Below are 15,210 nucleotides of genomic sequence, written 5' to 3'. Positions count from 1 at the left end.
TGCTATAAACTGTGAAAACAGAAGAAAGTGATTGATGCGTGTCATCTGGCTTGGAAAAAAAATGGCTGAATAACAAAACAAAACTTCATTTTTGTAAACATTTAAGAAAATGCGAGTGTAGTGCAGTGTACCTAACATCAGGAGGCATTGGAGTAATGTAATGTAATTATACTGTCAAATATTCACTGTTGTAATAGCGTTCATATGTAATGCTAAGTAAGCAAAGAAATGTGTTTGTATGTAAAACTAAGTAAGTGTAGTAGTAATTTTGTCCCGAGGTAAGCTGAATATAAAATGTATGAAGTACTATAGGAAGATAATGTTATGGGGGTATCTTTTACTTTATTGAAAAAAAGTGAAAGATGCTTGAACAGCTTTCTCTGAGTTTGTGGTAGAGAAATACCAGTAGGGTTCAAGTATGCAGTAGGTAAGCCTAAGCAAATTCTAAAGAGAAAAACATGATGGTGTTGACTATCCATGGGCAACATGGAGAAATGTAGAGGGAGTAAGTGCTGTGTGGCTTCATGCTTCTTATTTGTTTAGATTGTCTTGTTTAAATGGATGCTGTAGGATTAGGGTGAGGCTGGATTGTTATGCAAAAAAAACAAAAAAAAACCCACTGCAAATGATTCACAGTATAAAATGCTACAAATTTAGTAACTATAAATATTTGTCATGATGTGTCGATGTTTTTGTGATAGTTTTGAGCAATATTTTCACTGGTCCTATATTCCGTAATACTTTAGATGTTGTTCTAATTTCTCTTACCAGGGGGCTGAGACAGTGCGAGAGCTACTGAAGGTAGCAAAGGAGTCCATTCCACCCACTCATTGGGAGAAAACTCCTGTGGTACTAAAGGCTACTGCTGGATTGCGACTTCTGCCAGAAGAAAAATCACAGGCCTTACTCTCTGAGGTAAGGTACCAAAAATAGCTCACTGACATTACACTGGCTGGTGTCTGGGATTTCTTTGCAATAGATGTTTCTAGCTGATGTGTTTGGTTTACAGGTGAAGGAGATCTTTGAAGAATCACCATTTCTGGTTCCAGACGAGAGTGTTTCAATAATGAATGGAACATATGAAGGTATGTAACAGCACCATTATCAGTCTCATCTTTTATTTTTCATTTGTTAAATGTGCAAGTTCATTCTATACAAATGGTGTCTTTTCTGCCCATTTCTTTCAGCAATCTGGATAGTATGCATTTTGGCCTTTGGGAGGGCATCTCTCTGCTTGACGTGAAGCTTGATAATTGGGTATATGTATACACTGACTGGCTACCTCAGTGTAAATGTTTTGCATTTTATACTGTATGCTCTCCTTGTATTGTGTGTGCTGTCAGTAGTTAAATATTACAGCAGTAGTGGACTCCTACCTACAAGCAAATTTGTCTGCAGTTCAGAAGTACCGCCAGTTCTAACTCCTCCACATCAGTTGTTTGACGCAGCAGATAGATACAGCAAGTGACAGAATTGACCTAGATGCTACATACACATACATTTACACTCTGTCAGTCACATGAGTACACATACTATGCATTATTTCTCTTAGTAATCCTTCAGCAAAACCATTTAAAACTTTCCTAAATAACTGTATTGGTCAATTCATAGGATCATAGGAGTTATAAGGCAAGAGGCCATTTGCACTTTGCCAGTACCCATCCTCAAGATATACATCCTGCTTACAGGAGGATAAAACATGTCAGGACACAGATGAATTTGTGGATACCCATCCAATCATCCAGGCTTTTCTTGAAGATGTGATGAGGGTGTCTGGCTGTTTAACATGTAAAGGCAACCTGTTCCAGAGATGAGGTAACAGATGGGTAGTAACTCTGTTCTTCTAACATTTTTTATGTATTGGTGGAGGTTTAGATCCTTAGTTCAGGTGTGTGTTTTATGGCGGTACAAGAGATCCAGAAAGGATAGGTCTTTGGTGTTGAAGAATGCAAGACACAGATTTGCAAGACACAGATTTCCTTGTAGAAGCCGTTAAGAGACAGAGTATAGAGTTGGGGCCTCATGCCTGTGTTGGTAGTTAAGGATTTTTTATATGAGTAATCTTGCTAGTTGGGAACCTTTGGGGCCTTTCTAGCTGCATTATATGTCTGGCTAGTTGCATGCCGAAAGGGGGATTGTACTCTACTTAATCTAATTAGGGTTGAATGCAGAGGGAATGGTAACTTCTTTTGACCTGGATGAAATGACCTGAATGAAATGTCTTTAGAAATTAGTTAGGCTAGATCGAAGGATTTCTTTAACTGTCACTACTGGAGCTGGAAATTTGTGGGAGATAACGTGCATTCTTCTGCAACACTTGTTTTTAAAATTCTGAGCTGCCAAGCTCATATTTTAGTTTGTTTGCCTCCTTTGAGAAAAGACAAGTATTATGGCACCTGTTTCCTCTTCCAAGGAGAAATCTGCTTTGAATGCTTCTGTCTCAAGTGGCTGCCCACTGTTTGAAATGTACTTATGATTCTGCTGATGCAGCTTCTAGAGCTGCTGCTACTGGAACTGTTAGAGGGAGATTTGCTTAATTGTATTCTCAAAACCATCCAGATGATGTAAAAATTAAATTTTAAATTCTCTTTTGGGTATAAAATCCAAAATATCTCTTGAATCCGCTTCCCTCTCTCACACGTTGACCTCTGAAACAGATGGTGCAAAAACTAATTTTATAACCAATCTCTCTTCCCAATCCTTTATAGCTTCCTCTGATTGATTCTTATAGTTATCGTGCAATATTTTGTATGCTCTACTAATTATTCCTTTTTAACAGCAGCTTCTATACTATATTCTTCTAAAAACTGTACCAGTGCTGTTCTTTAACTTAGGATCCCCCCATTTCTTTGCCTGTACTCATATCAATCATTGATAGGGAAGGCAATCTGTAGCCTGCAGTCCAAATAAATTATTGGCCACTTTCCCCTCTTATTTACTTCCAATACCTTGGTTCTTTTGCCAGTTTCTCCAGTAAATTCCATCCTCCTCTGTCCTGTTTACTGTAGTACCCCCATTACACTTGAAAATAACTGAGAAAGCTTTACTTTACAGAATGCAAATTATATCATGCACTATAAAAATACTACTGTTAAGAACAGCATTTTCATAGGTAGGTACTAGGCTATCGGCCCAGGAGCCTAAGTAAGCCTAGTCAGCAAGATTTCCTGGCGTACACCACCCAAGAAAGTTATTTTCCTGTTCCCCTGTCGAGCAGAGCCACAGAAGTGATCCCTAGGGTGTATTTCCTATTTCCCATCCATTCATCAAGATTTTTCTTGAAGAATCCTAATGAGGAACTTTGCTTGACATAGATGGGTTGCTTGTTCCAGAGTATGGGAAGTCTCTAGGACAGGAATCTGTCTCTCCAGCATGTCCTGTTTTTATTGTGGTGACAAGGTTTAGGTCCCTAGAGTGTGTAGCTCGGAGAGATTGGGATTTCTTTAGGTGTAGCATGTCCAACAGCTCTGGGTTTGACATAGCTTTATATGTTAGGCAGAGATCACCTCGGAGTAGGCGATATGCTACGGAGTAAAGCTGGAGTTTTTTTTGAGACAGTCAGTGTAGGACATCTGTTGGAGCCCAGTAATCCTCTTTGAGGTTCTTCTGTGGGCTTTCCAGCTGCTGCAGATGTCTTCTGAGGTACATTCCAAAAGCGGCGTTGTACTCTATAATGGGTCTAATGAGTGTCAAGTAGAGGGGAACAATGACCTCTTTTTTTCTCGGATGAGAACCCTTTTGTGATGAGGTGTGCCACGTAGAAGGATTTCCTGACTACTGTGGCAATGTGATCATCAAAGGAGAGACTACTGTCCACCTGGGTCCCAAGGTGTCTTATCACACATTCAGCATTAAGTAGACTGCCGCCTATGTGGTAGTTCATGGGTGCATATTCTTTACCAAAGGGGATGACAGTGCACTCTTTGGCATTGAGCTTGAAGCCATGGCTCTGACACCAGGCATCTATCTCAGTGAGGCCCTTCTGTAGGATGTCCATCATTTGGGGACTCAACTATTACTCCTAGTTTGCAGTCATCTGTGAACTTCATTAGCCAGAGGCCTTCTGTGTTAGCCTGTACTTCAGAGAAGTAGATACCAAACAGGAAAGGTCCCAGGACTGAACCCTGTGGTACTCCACTTTTCACTGGTTTGAAGTCAGATTTTGAGTCTGCAACTTTTACATTGTGGGTTCTGTCAGTCAGCCAGTTGGCAGCCCATCTTATGATGTAGGGATTTATACCTAGTTTAGCGAGTTTAGCTATAATTCCAGAATGGGGGATGGTGTCGAGCCTTGGCGAGGTCAAGATTGGCTGTGTGAACCACCTTACCCTTGTCTACGGCTTTGGTGACTGCCTCAAAGAAGTCGATCAGGTTCAGGAGGCATGATCTGCCTTTCACAAACCCGAACTGGGTGGGGTCCAGATTTGGAGGTTACCAATGTCTTTGTTTATGAGTTCCAGGATGATACATTCTATGGCCTTACAGACCAGGCTCGTCAGGCTAATAGGGTGATAGCTCCCGTGATCAGTGGTGGCTCCCCCTTTGTGAAGTGGGATAACTGTTACTGTGCTCCATTCAGTGGGCACAAAGCCTGACGTGAGTCTATGATTGAACATGGTGTTTAGGTGGGGAGCCAGTTCGTTTTGAAGTTCGTGTAAAAAGCAGCCTGGGATGTTACCCGGTCCCACGGATGCTGTGTTTTTGGCTTTTGAGAGTGCAGCTTTTACCTGCGTAGTTGTGATTAGAGGGACTCTGCATTCTTCCTGTATAGATATGGGCCCTTTAGGGGGTGAGAGAAGGGGTAAAGTGGTGAGAGGGGGGTAAAGTTAGCACTGAACCTGTCTGCCAGGATGTTGGCAATATCAGTTGCTTCTGTAAGTTTTGTGCCATTGTGCTGTAACTCAGAGCAGATCTGGGTGTTGCCATTGTGATTCTTGACATAGCCATAGAATGCTTTGTGGTTGTCCTTAGAATCAGTTGCAATTTTGTTTTCGTAGCTAACTTTGGAGGATCTTATAAGGGATCTTAGCTTCTTACTGAGGCTGACCAGGGAGCTCCTCCACTCGTGGGATTTTACTCTCTTTTGCAACAGTTTCTTCCTTCTGTTGTAGAGTTTGTTTATGGCAGGGGACCACCAGATTGGCTTCCCTTTTTGGAGGATAGCATCTTGGTTCTGTTTGGGATAGCATGATCCATGCATTCGTGTAAGTGCTTAGAGTGCATTTGTGTAGGATTCAGCAGTCGTAGCTGTATTGTCCATCTGCATGGGTGTCCTGAAGTTCACCACTTCTATCTTAAGAAGCATGAAGTTGACTTTGGAGAAATTTTTTACAGTGGTTTCCTTAATGGGGAGTGGGGGTGGGATGTGGATATCTAGGGTGATTAGCTTATGGTTGGATCTGACCAACGAGGAGTTGACTTCAGGTGTGGAACACCGGTAACTCATGTTGGTAATGACTAGGTCTAGGATATTGTTGCCCCTGGTGGGGGTGGGATAAGTTGATCCAGGACATTGGAATTTATGAACAGAAAGCGTTGAGCGAAGGTGGTGTTGGTACATGAGTAGTTTTCCCAGTTAATGGTGGGGTAGTTGAAATCGCCCATTATTAGGGTGTTTGGTTGAACCCTAATATTTTCCAGTATATCAAGAAAAGAGGAGTGTGAATCTTGGGGCATGGTGAGGGATCTGTAGCAAGCTACAATTTGGATTGCAGTTTTGCCCAGAGTTAGTTGCACTTGGATAACCTCAGATGCATTATGCTGAGCAACTAGCCTAGAGGTGTGGATATCCTTAATGAATATAGACACACCTCCGTCTCTGGTGTTTCGGTCCAGGTTAGATGGCCAAAAAGTGTGGTATGAGTTATAGCCTGGTAATGCAGGGGTGCACTCTGGAGCCTTGAACCAGGTCTCAGTCACTGCACAGATATCGATGTTCTCCATTTTAAGGAGTGCCTCGAGGGAGTGCATTTTGAGATTTAGACTTCTAGCATTGTGTAGCATTACCCTCAGTTTTTGCTTACCTGTTCCTGTTACGGTGGTGAATTTGTCATTTGAACTGTGCCTGAAAAAGGCACTATAGGGGTGGCAAGAGCCTTAGCCAGTATCCAGAATCCCAAGGGTGACAGGTGCAGGCCATCTCTGGCAAAGCATCATGGTCTGTCGGCCATGTCATCCCAGGTAGATACTGGATCATCTTAGAATGACACCAGAAGCTTGGCCAATTGTTGAATCAATCATTTTGTCCTTGTACTGCGGTATCATTCTGGGCGATGGCAGGATGCTTCTCAGGGCTAGGGTCATACCTGCCTGGGCTACAAGATCGGAGAGCTCTTCCATGTGTCTCTTTTCATGTAGTCCAAGGAGGTACGTCTTCAGTCGTTCACACCCACATGGACAATGACAGAGTCATATTTGTACTTGTTGTGGAGTGACCTGAGTGCATGGGTTATGTGGCGGATCCTGGCACCCGACAGGAAGCTGACAGTAACCTTCTCTTTGTTTAGCCTGGTGAGTGGGACATCCGTGTGCCTGACTATAGAGTCACCTATGACAAGTGTGTTGGGTACATCGTTTTACCTTTATGGGCTGTGGTTGAGTGGCACACTGAGTCTGGCACACTGAGTCTGGGCTATGTGTCATTTTGGGTTGTGTTGGGGGGTGGAGGTTGCTTGCATTTCTGCTTTAGAGGTCTCTGTTGCTTGAGCAGATTATTATTGAGAACCTCCACAAATGTTTTTGTGTTTCTCTGTGGATTTTGGTGGTGTAGGTTTGGTGGGACTATTTGATGAGTGTGGTGTGGTGCAAGTGTTTACCTTCTCCTCTTGACTGTCAAGTTCAGTCTTGGTTGGAGAGAGCTTTACCTCCAGTTTGGCTAGATAAGTGCATCTCTCACAGGTAGTAGTGTTGGGTGGTAGGAGGAGAGGGTTGTCTGTGTACATGAGACAATTACTACATTGCCCCAAGATGCCCAGAGTAATCAGATAGACAGGAGAGAACACTGGGAGCTGACCCTTGAACATGCCTGAATAAAAAACTATTTTCCTATAGAGAAGTGAGGAAAGTGAGTACAAGAGCTGTTTTTCTCTAAACAAGTGAGGAATGTAAGTACCAAAACTGTTTTCCTCTAAGTAATGAGGAAAGTTGAGTGCTGTAGTAATTTGTAGCTTATTTAGTGCTTACAACAAGTTAACTCTCTCTCCCTCCTCTTCCTCTAGCCTAAGTTGGGTTGGGTGGGTGGGTGGGTGGCCTAATGGTTAAGGTGTTTGCCTTAAAAACACAAGGTGCAGGGTTTGGTCTCAGGAAGTGATGACTGGGGCTTAAAATGGCTCGCAAGGGCAGTTAGCCTAGTACTAATCTATGAACCTACTAATCTATGAACCTATGAACCTAAGTGTTCTTCAAAACATTGATGACATGAATTAGGGCATATGCTTTAGAGTCCCCTACAAGTTTACCAAAGTCAATAAAGTCCAGTATTTCCAGGTTTTCTTGTTCCATCATATTTCACAAATATAATTAATGCTTTGTAATCCCACATTTATTTGTCAATTTCCAAGTTGCTAGTTTTATTCCTGTTTACCTCCATCTCTCAAATCCAGTCTGTGCTACATTTCCAACACACACTCTGTTCTTGTAGTCAACTCTTGTGCTTTTTTCTCTCTCTCAAGCATTTTCCATTGAAACATTGGAAAAGGTTTCACTAGCACAGTCTCTCTCTGGTCTTTATTTCCAGAAGAACAAGAAGCAGAATCTTCCTCTGTTTCACAGCTCACTTTTTGTTGGACAGACTTTTATATTTCTTGCTTAGTATGTTCTGCATTAAAATATGAATATGATGTTGTCATTTTCATTCATTCCTCAACTTGTGGGTTTGGATCCGAACCTCTGATCTGACTCTGCTGCTCCTATAGCTTAGGATCCGACTCTTGAGCACCTCCCTTACCCACAATGTCCCTGTCCTCCAGATTACTTCAGATCTCATTTGCCGCTCTTCAAGCAAGTCGGGATTTTCCTTCTGTCATAGCTCCTTGTGGGTTGTGAGTGTATTTACAACTTAAACTTTAATTATTTTATTTTACATTTGTTTACTGGGAGTGTCCGACTGTGCTAGTAGCCCATTTTCAGTGGAGCCCTGGGGAGAAAACCTCCAAGATTATATAATATTACAATAGAACATGTATTTCAGTGAAGTTATATACAGCAGGTATTATAAAGTAAACACAATTTCAATTAATACAATTATTAAAATGCTTTAGGAGAACATCAGAGAAGAAAATAGTGTTTGAGGGTGTCCGATGACCATAGTAGAAGTTAGATATATGTTGTTTGTAAGTATTGAGAGTGGTCCAGTATTGGATGTTAGGGTAACATGCTGTGACATATTGAGATAAAGGTAGAAAAATGAATGGTAGTGTGATTTGTTGTGAGTTAAAATTTGTTTTTTGATATTTTTCTGTTATCCTTCCTTACCCTCTAAACAACTTTAGTTTTTATTTTCAGGTTTCTCCATCCTCTGTAAACCCTTTTATATACTGGCTACTATATCTCTTTTCTACCATTGTTGATAGTTTTCCTTTTTCCCCCCTTTTCCTCCTTTTCCTTAAAAATAAAATAATTTAAATAATACCTGTAGTTTTTTTATAGTGTGTTCTGGCTGAGAAATCTGACAAGCAGACCGTATTTAAAAAATGCACTTCCTGTGGGCACAAGATCCCACAGTCTGATGCCCACAGGGAGTAAGTGTACTGTCTAGGTCCCAATCACTTAGATGTAGATTGTGTCATCTGTGCAGGTTTTAATGCCCAAACTATTAACAACCGTAGCAATAAACTAATTTTGAAGAGCCTTCTCCGTCAGACTACTTCCTTTACAGCTGGATCTTCTAAGGAATTAGGGACTCAAACCCCACACTAAACAGCAAAAGGAGGCCAGGGAGCACAGAAAATGCTTTCCTGCCTGGTCTCCAAAAAGGGCTATGACTGAGCCACCTGTCAAGACCTTGAATTTGTCTGATCCAAAGTATTTGGCTCCGACACAAGCATTTAATTACTGACTCCTCCTAGACACCATACTTCTAGTTCACCCTTGGAAGTCTTGTCTCCAACCTTAAGGTCTCCCTTTCTTCAGGGGACCCCACAAAAACCTTTCAGACCTCACTGCACTTCATCCTTGGTTAGATCTTTCCAGAGACTTTCCGAAGCAGAGATGGACAGGATGACGAGGAGATTCCTCAGGATGCAGATACAAATGGGGGTTTTGCCTGTTCCATCCCCCACCGGATCTGTGAGCCATCATCCTAACTTTGTACCATTGATAACTCCTTCTCCAATCCAACCTCCTGCTGTGGAGCCATTGGATCCTGAGTTTACCAGAGTCTATGCATCTAATCCGATGGCCCTTCCATCCTTGGCTCCGATGACTTCTCTGATCCATTCGGCTCTGACTTTGTTGGAGGATGACTGATCTTGAATGCGAAGTGTCTGTGTCGGATCCAAGAGAATATCATCAGCTTTGAAGTGTTCGGAGCCATCAGTTTCCCTCAGGACCTCGGCCCTGGACAGCTCTACTCCGACTCCCCTTTGAGGCATGGGATCCATGAGGGTCTTGGGTTGTCTGCTGCAAGAGCTACAGCTCTAGAGGGACTGCCAGAGACCTCTCCATGTCCTTCTGCATTTGAAGTGCTAGAGAGGGTGTTCTCCCAGCCAAGAATTACTTTGACTCTACCTCCTTCAGATCCTACTCCTATTCTGACTTCTGCACCTGAGCCTGCACATTCTCCACCTCAGGGACAGCCAGACCCTAAGAGCTTCTGATTATCTCTCCCTGTGGAGCTCCTCCTCTCTCCTGACATCTCCCTGGAACATACCTGCAAGGAGGTCCCTCGCAAGATATGGTGTAAAAGGAGGCACCTAGATTCCCATCAGGAAGCTTTGACAGAAGACATGGACTTGATGAAGTGGAAGGGTCCCCAAGATTTTTAACTATGATGTCTCCTTTGGAGACAGCCTTGAAATTCTATGCCAGAGAGGTGGTTGGTCTACCCAAAGCCCTTCCTCAGAGGAGTCTGTGTTCTTGGAACCCTTCAGGCCTGGCCTATCTAAATCTTGGGTGACCCCCTCCTCCAGAATTACCTTATAGATCTTGTCTCCCGCAAGGTATGGAAGGAGCCAGACACCACAGAGCCCACACTAAAAAGAGCTGATAAAATCATCTGTGCCCCTTCAGATAAGCAACACTGGACAAAAGGTACCCCTGTAGATGCTATTGTTATGGCAGCCACTAAGAAGGAGCTGTCCGAACAGAGTTCCAGTTTGTAACAGGGAGTCTAGGACTTTGGACAGGTTCGGGAAGCGGTTGTATGCATCAGTGGCCTTCACACTGCGATCACTGAATTACTTGGCTTACTTTACTAGGTTGGAGAGGGACTTACTAAAGGAATTCTCCAACATTGCCCTGGTGTCCATGTCTCAAGAGGAACATAAAGCTTTTTCCTCATGAATGGCCACCCTGCAATCCATCTCTAATACGTCCATGAGGTTAATCTCACATGCTGCTGAGGGTTTTTCAAGGGCAGCCTGTTCAGGCATTGCCATAAGGAGACCTGCCTGAATGTGAATTTGTGATTTTGAGGAACCTTTCAAGGCATCATTCATTAGTGCTCCTTTTGATGGATAATCACTGTTTGGACCAGCCATGAAATATGCTGTCTCCCGATGTGAAAAAAAATGAGAAAACCTTGTATGTCATGGAAATCTGATTCTCTACCCCACAAAGACCATTTTCCAGGAACCAACATGGAGGTAAGAACTTATGGTTCAAGAAGTCACAAGAGCCCTTCCAGGGTTCACAGGAAGAGTTTTCCCCTAGAGGCAGAGGGGCAAATAACCATTTTGGTAGATACTGCCCATGTGGCAGAAAAGATCCACAGAACCAAGGATCTGAGATTCCTTCTCAGGCAGATCTTTTCAGAGCAGTGAGCAGTTACCTGATTGCCCCCTCTCTGGAGTCAGTCGGGGGGGGGGGGCACTTATCCTTGCACCTAAATGTCTGGCTAGCCATTACAAATGACTGTTGGGTGCAAAGAATCATATCCAGAGGCTATTATATTCATTTTTTCAAAACTCCCATCCCAAAGGAAAATTTTCCCAATATTCCTCCCAATCAGAGGGTGACAGCAGCATAAGAAATTGCAAAGCAGCTCTTCCTCAAGAAGGTCCCACCAGAACAAACAGGATCCGGTATCTACTCAAGGTTCCTTTTAGTACCAAAAAAGACAGAGGACCTGAGACCAATACTGGATCTAACGTTTCTAAACAGGTCTGTAAAGAACTCGAAATTCTGGATGGTCACGGTACAGTCTTCTACCTCTCCTTCAAAAGGACAAGTGGATGTGCTGAATAGATCTTCAAGAAGCATACTGTCACAACAAAATGAACAGGCACTCTCAAAGGTTTCTTTGCTTCTGGCTAGGAGCCAGTAATTAACTGTTCAGAGTTATGCCCTTTGGTCTCACCACAGCCCTTCGGGTGTACACCAAATGCATGGCAGTAGTAACAGCTTAATTTAAGACTATTCAGAGTGTTTCCTTACCTGGACCACTGGTTCCTGACCACATCAACCAGGCATCTGCTTCACCTAGCAAATACTCTGGAAATTACAATAAACCACAAAAAAGTCACAACTACAACCAGTTTAAGTGATAGATTTTGTAGGGCCACATTCAGACACATTCAACTGCCTGTCCATCTTACCTTCAAACAGAATTCTGTCCTTGAGATTACATATCAAACAAATCCTAGCCAGTAAAGCACTAGGTTCGATGGCTGTCACCATAATGTTGGTTCTTACAGCTCGCCAACCCATGAGGATTCTTCAGTGGACTCTAGCAGTACAATGGTCCCTACACAGCTGTCCTCTGATTTATCCCATCAAGCTATCTCAGGTGTGCAAAGACTCCCTGTCATGGTGGTTCCAATCAAGCGACGCTGAAGAAGGACATCTGTTTATTCTTCCTCCCCACATCCCCACGTTGACCACGAAGGCATTCCAGTTATGGGAGGGGGCATTACTCGGGATGGGTTGTTCAATGCATGTGGTCAACACAGGAGACCAATCTACATATAAATGTGCTAGAGATGAGAGTGGTGCTTCTAACGTTGCAAGCCTTACAGAACTTTCTTCCTCCTAGGGACGATTGAAATTCAGACAGAAAACATGTCCATAGTTTGGTACACCAACAAACAAGGGGGAACCAGATCTTACCCACTTTGTCAAGAAGCAATGTGAGTTTGGCAATGGGCAATCTCTTCCAGTCGCTTTCTAGTAACAGCACACATTCCAGTAAAATCCATCATCCTAGTGGACAGGCTCAACAAAACCCTTCTGATGCCTCATGAGAGGTCTCTAAATCAGTCTGTGGTGAACTTGATATTCCTCAAATGGGGGTCAACCTTGCTGCAGTCTCTTTGCATCCCTTTGCAACAAGAAATGCAGGGGGTTCTTTGCCCTGATTCCTCCTCAGGGACCATCACTGAGAGATGCTTTAGTCCATGTTTGGCCCTTTGGTCTCCTTTACACTTATTCCCCTCTTCCTCTCATTCCCAAATTTCTCCAGAAAGCACAGAGGTTGAAGAGCAAAGTGGTCTTCATTGCACTTTTCTGGTCTCAGCAGGTTTGGTTCCCTTTTCTTTTGTCTCACCTGATGCATCCTCCCTGGATGTTAGACCCAAGTCCAGACCTCCTTTTTCACCCTTCAGGACAAACTCACCCGGATTTAACCGGTCTCAAATTGATGGTTTCTCCAGTTCCAATGATGACTAGACTTTCTAGACTTTCCACTCCAATTAAAGAAATTCTGGTATGTTCACATAAAGCTTCCACCAGAAAAATTTACAAGATCAAGGGGAAAGATTCTCCATTTCAGCTAATCAAACACGTATGGATGCTTTTACCATCCCCATTCCAACAGTTCTTGACTTCTTGCTTTGATTTTTCAGACTGGAGCAAGCTGCTCCACTGTCAAGGCACAATTAGCAGCCATTTCCAGTTACCACATAGGTGAAAATTCTTCATCTTTGGCTTCTCCCAAATTGTGTAAGGCTTTTCTCAAAGGTACCTTCGTGCTTAGACCTCCTTTCAAAGACCCCACTCCTCCATGGGATCTCACTATGGTCTTACAAGCTCTAGTTCACTCTTCTTTCGAATCATCTGCCAAAGTAGATCTCAAATTCATATAATGGAAGACCTTATTCTTGGTGGCTATAACCTAGGCTAGGAGAATTTCAGAATTGCAAGCACCCTCTTCCGAACCGCTGTATTTGATTTTCTAGGACAGAGTCACCCTACATACAAATCCAACCTTTTTACTAAAAGTTGCCTCTGAAAACAATATCACTTCATTCATCATTCAGTTCATCAATCTCCCTGTATTTTTTCCTAATTTCAAGAACAAGGGAAAATATACCCTTCATCTGTTAGATGTACATAGACATTATTTCAACAGAACAAAGGTCTTCAGAAAATCTGACCAATTATTAATTTCTAAGGCAAAATTGAGGAAGCCTGTATTCAAAGTGACCTGGACCAAATGAATTACAGATTGCATTTCTAATGCTTATTCTCCAAAAAGTATCGCACCTCCTGGGCATGTGAAAGCACATTCTACTAGATCAGTGTTCACCTCAGCAGCTTTTTGGTCTAGAGTATCTATTGATGATGTTTGTGCAGCCGCCTCCTGGTCAAATACTTGTACATTTGTTACACATTACAAGTTGGATATTATATCCAGAAATGGAATATCCTTTGACTCGGTGGTGCTCCTGAATATCCTTCCATGAGGGCGACCCAAGAGATATGTAGCTAGGGACTGTATCCCACAGGTTGAGAAAAGAATGAAAATGATAACATCGGGTTAAGAAGTTATGTACTCACCATAACTTTCCATCTGTGTTGTCCATTTTCATTCTTCAGCCTTCCCGCCCATCCCTGCATCCCCCTGTCCCTTTGGGAAGACTAACAGAGCTATTCCAATACACTGTTCCTTTTGAGCTCCTGATTTTATCTTCCTATATTAATTTTTTTTTTATTTATCTGCATATATATACATATACACACACACACATTTATATATATATATATATATATATATATATATATATATATATATATATATATATATATATATATATAAAACTAAAATTAACCGCACTCAAAAAAATGAACAAAGAGAAGAAATTTTAACTAAGAAATGAACTTCGTGACAATAACAGCATTCAAAGAATAGTAAATCACACCAACTCTTGTAGTACTTTAGCGCTTTCGTCTTATTTATTATCAAGCCTTAGATGGTTGCTCACAGTTATGAAGTATATATATATATATATATATATATATATATATATATATATATATATATATATATAGGTCCTGGGTCCCCTTCAGATGAGCAGACGCTCATTTGAACGAAACCCATATAACCGAGACATTACCAAAACTTCAAATTAACGAGAACCAAAAACCCAAAAGTTACTGACCTGCAGTCTGCAGTAGCTACCTGGATGGAAATATGCCCTTTTCCACAAGGTAGTGCGATCTCTGAGTTGGTATAATTAACTTACCGGAGTTCAGGGAGGCTTGACCCCTGCAGAAATGATGTATTCGGTTTCTTGTCATGTTACTTATGTCGCGGACACTTACTGCCATTACTATGTCATTGGAACATTTTATACTGGCTGAGGAAAGTCCTATTTTAACTTTTTAGCGGCTTTTAATTTTTTGGAGTACAGGCTGTTTTCTCATAAGCTGACGCACATTTCATAAACAACACCAAGAAAGGAGGGGGGGTGTCCATATTCATAAAGGACACCCACACCTCAAGGTTGGTGGCAACGCACGATGCATCGGAGACCATCCAGGTGCAATTAACCATAGGCAAGACTGCTCTGCAATTTGTAGCATGTTACAGGCCACCCTCTCAAACTCAGGAACCTCACATGGCCTTCCTGAAAACAATGGAGGGGATAAATGTATCTCCAAACACCATCATACTAGGTGACTTCAACTACCCTAATATAGACTGGGAACACTACTCAAGCCCAAACACTCTAGCCAAAGGTTCCTGGAGTTCATAAACTCAAATGCCATGGAACAACTAGTCACCATCCCACAAGAGGAGAAAACATACTTGATCTCATCAACACAAACATGGGA

The 15,210-nt window shown here is 42.3% G+C and overlaps 1 protein-coding gene across 1 annotated transcript in view; it reads left to right on the top strand.

The window, feature by feature from the left end:
- Positions 1 to 294: 294 nt before the first annotated feature.
- Positions 295 to 15,210, top strand: part of LOC122803951 (ectonucleoside triphosphate diphosphohydrolase 5-like) — a 759,259-nt gene continuing 744,343 nt past the window's right edge. Inside the window, exons 1-3 of the mRNA XM_044073628.1 lie at positions 295 to 303; positions 772 to 915; positions 1,010 to 1,085. Of these exons, the coding sequence (XP_043929563.1) occupies positions 295 to 303; positions 772 to 915; positions 1,010 to 1,085 (229 nt within the window). The remainder of the gene's footprint in view (positions 304 to 771; positions 916 to 1,009; positions 1,086 to 15,210) is intronic.

The sequence above is a fragment of the Protopterus annectens genome, chromosome 6.part0 (genome assembly GCF_019279795.1).
Source record: "Protopterus annectens isolate FY-2018-M chromosome 6.part0, PAN1.0, whole genome shotgun sequence".
Lineage (NCBI taxonomy): Eukaryota > Metazoa > Chordata > Ceratodontiformes > Protopteridae > Protopterus > Protopterus annectens.
Note: the sequence above shows the minus strand (reverse complement) of the source record. Positions and strands in the feature narration are given on the sequence as shown.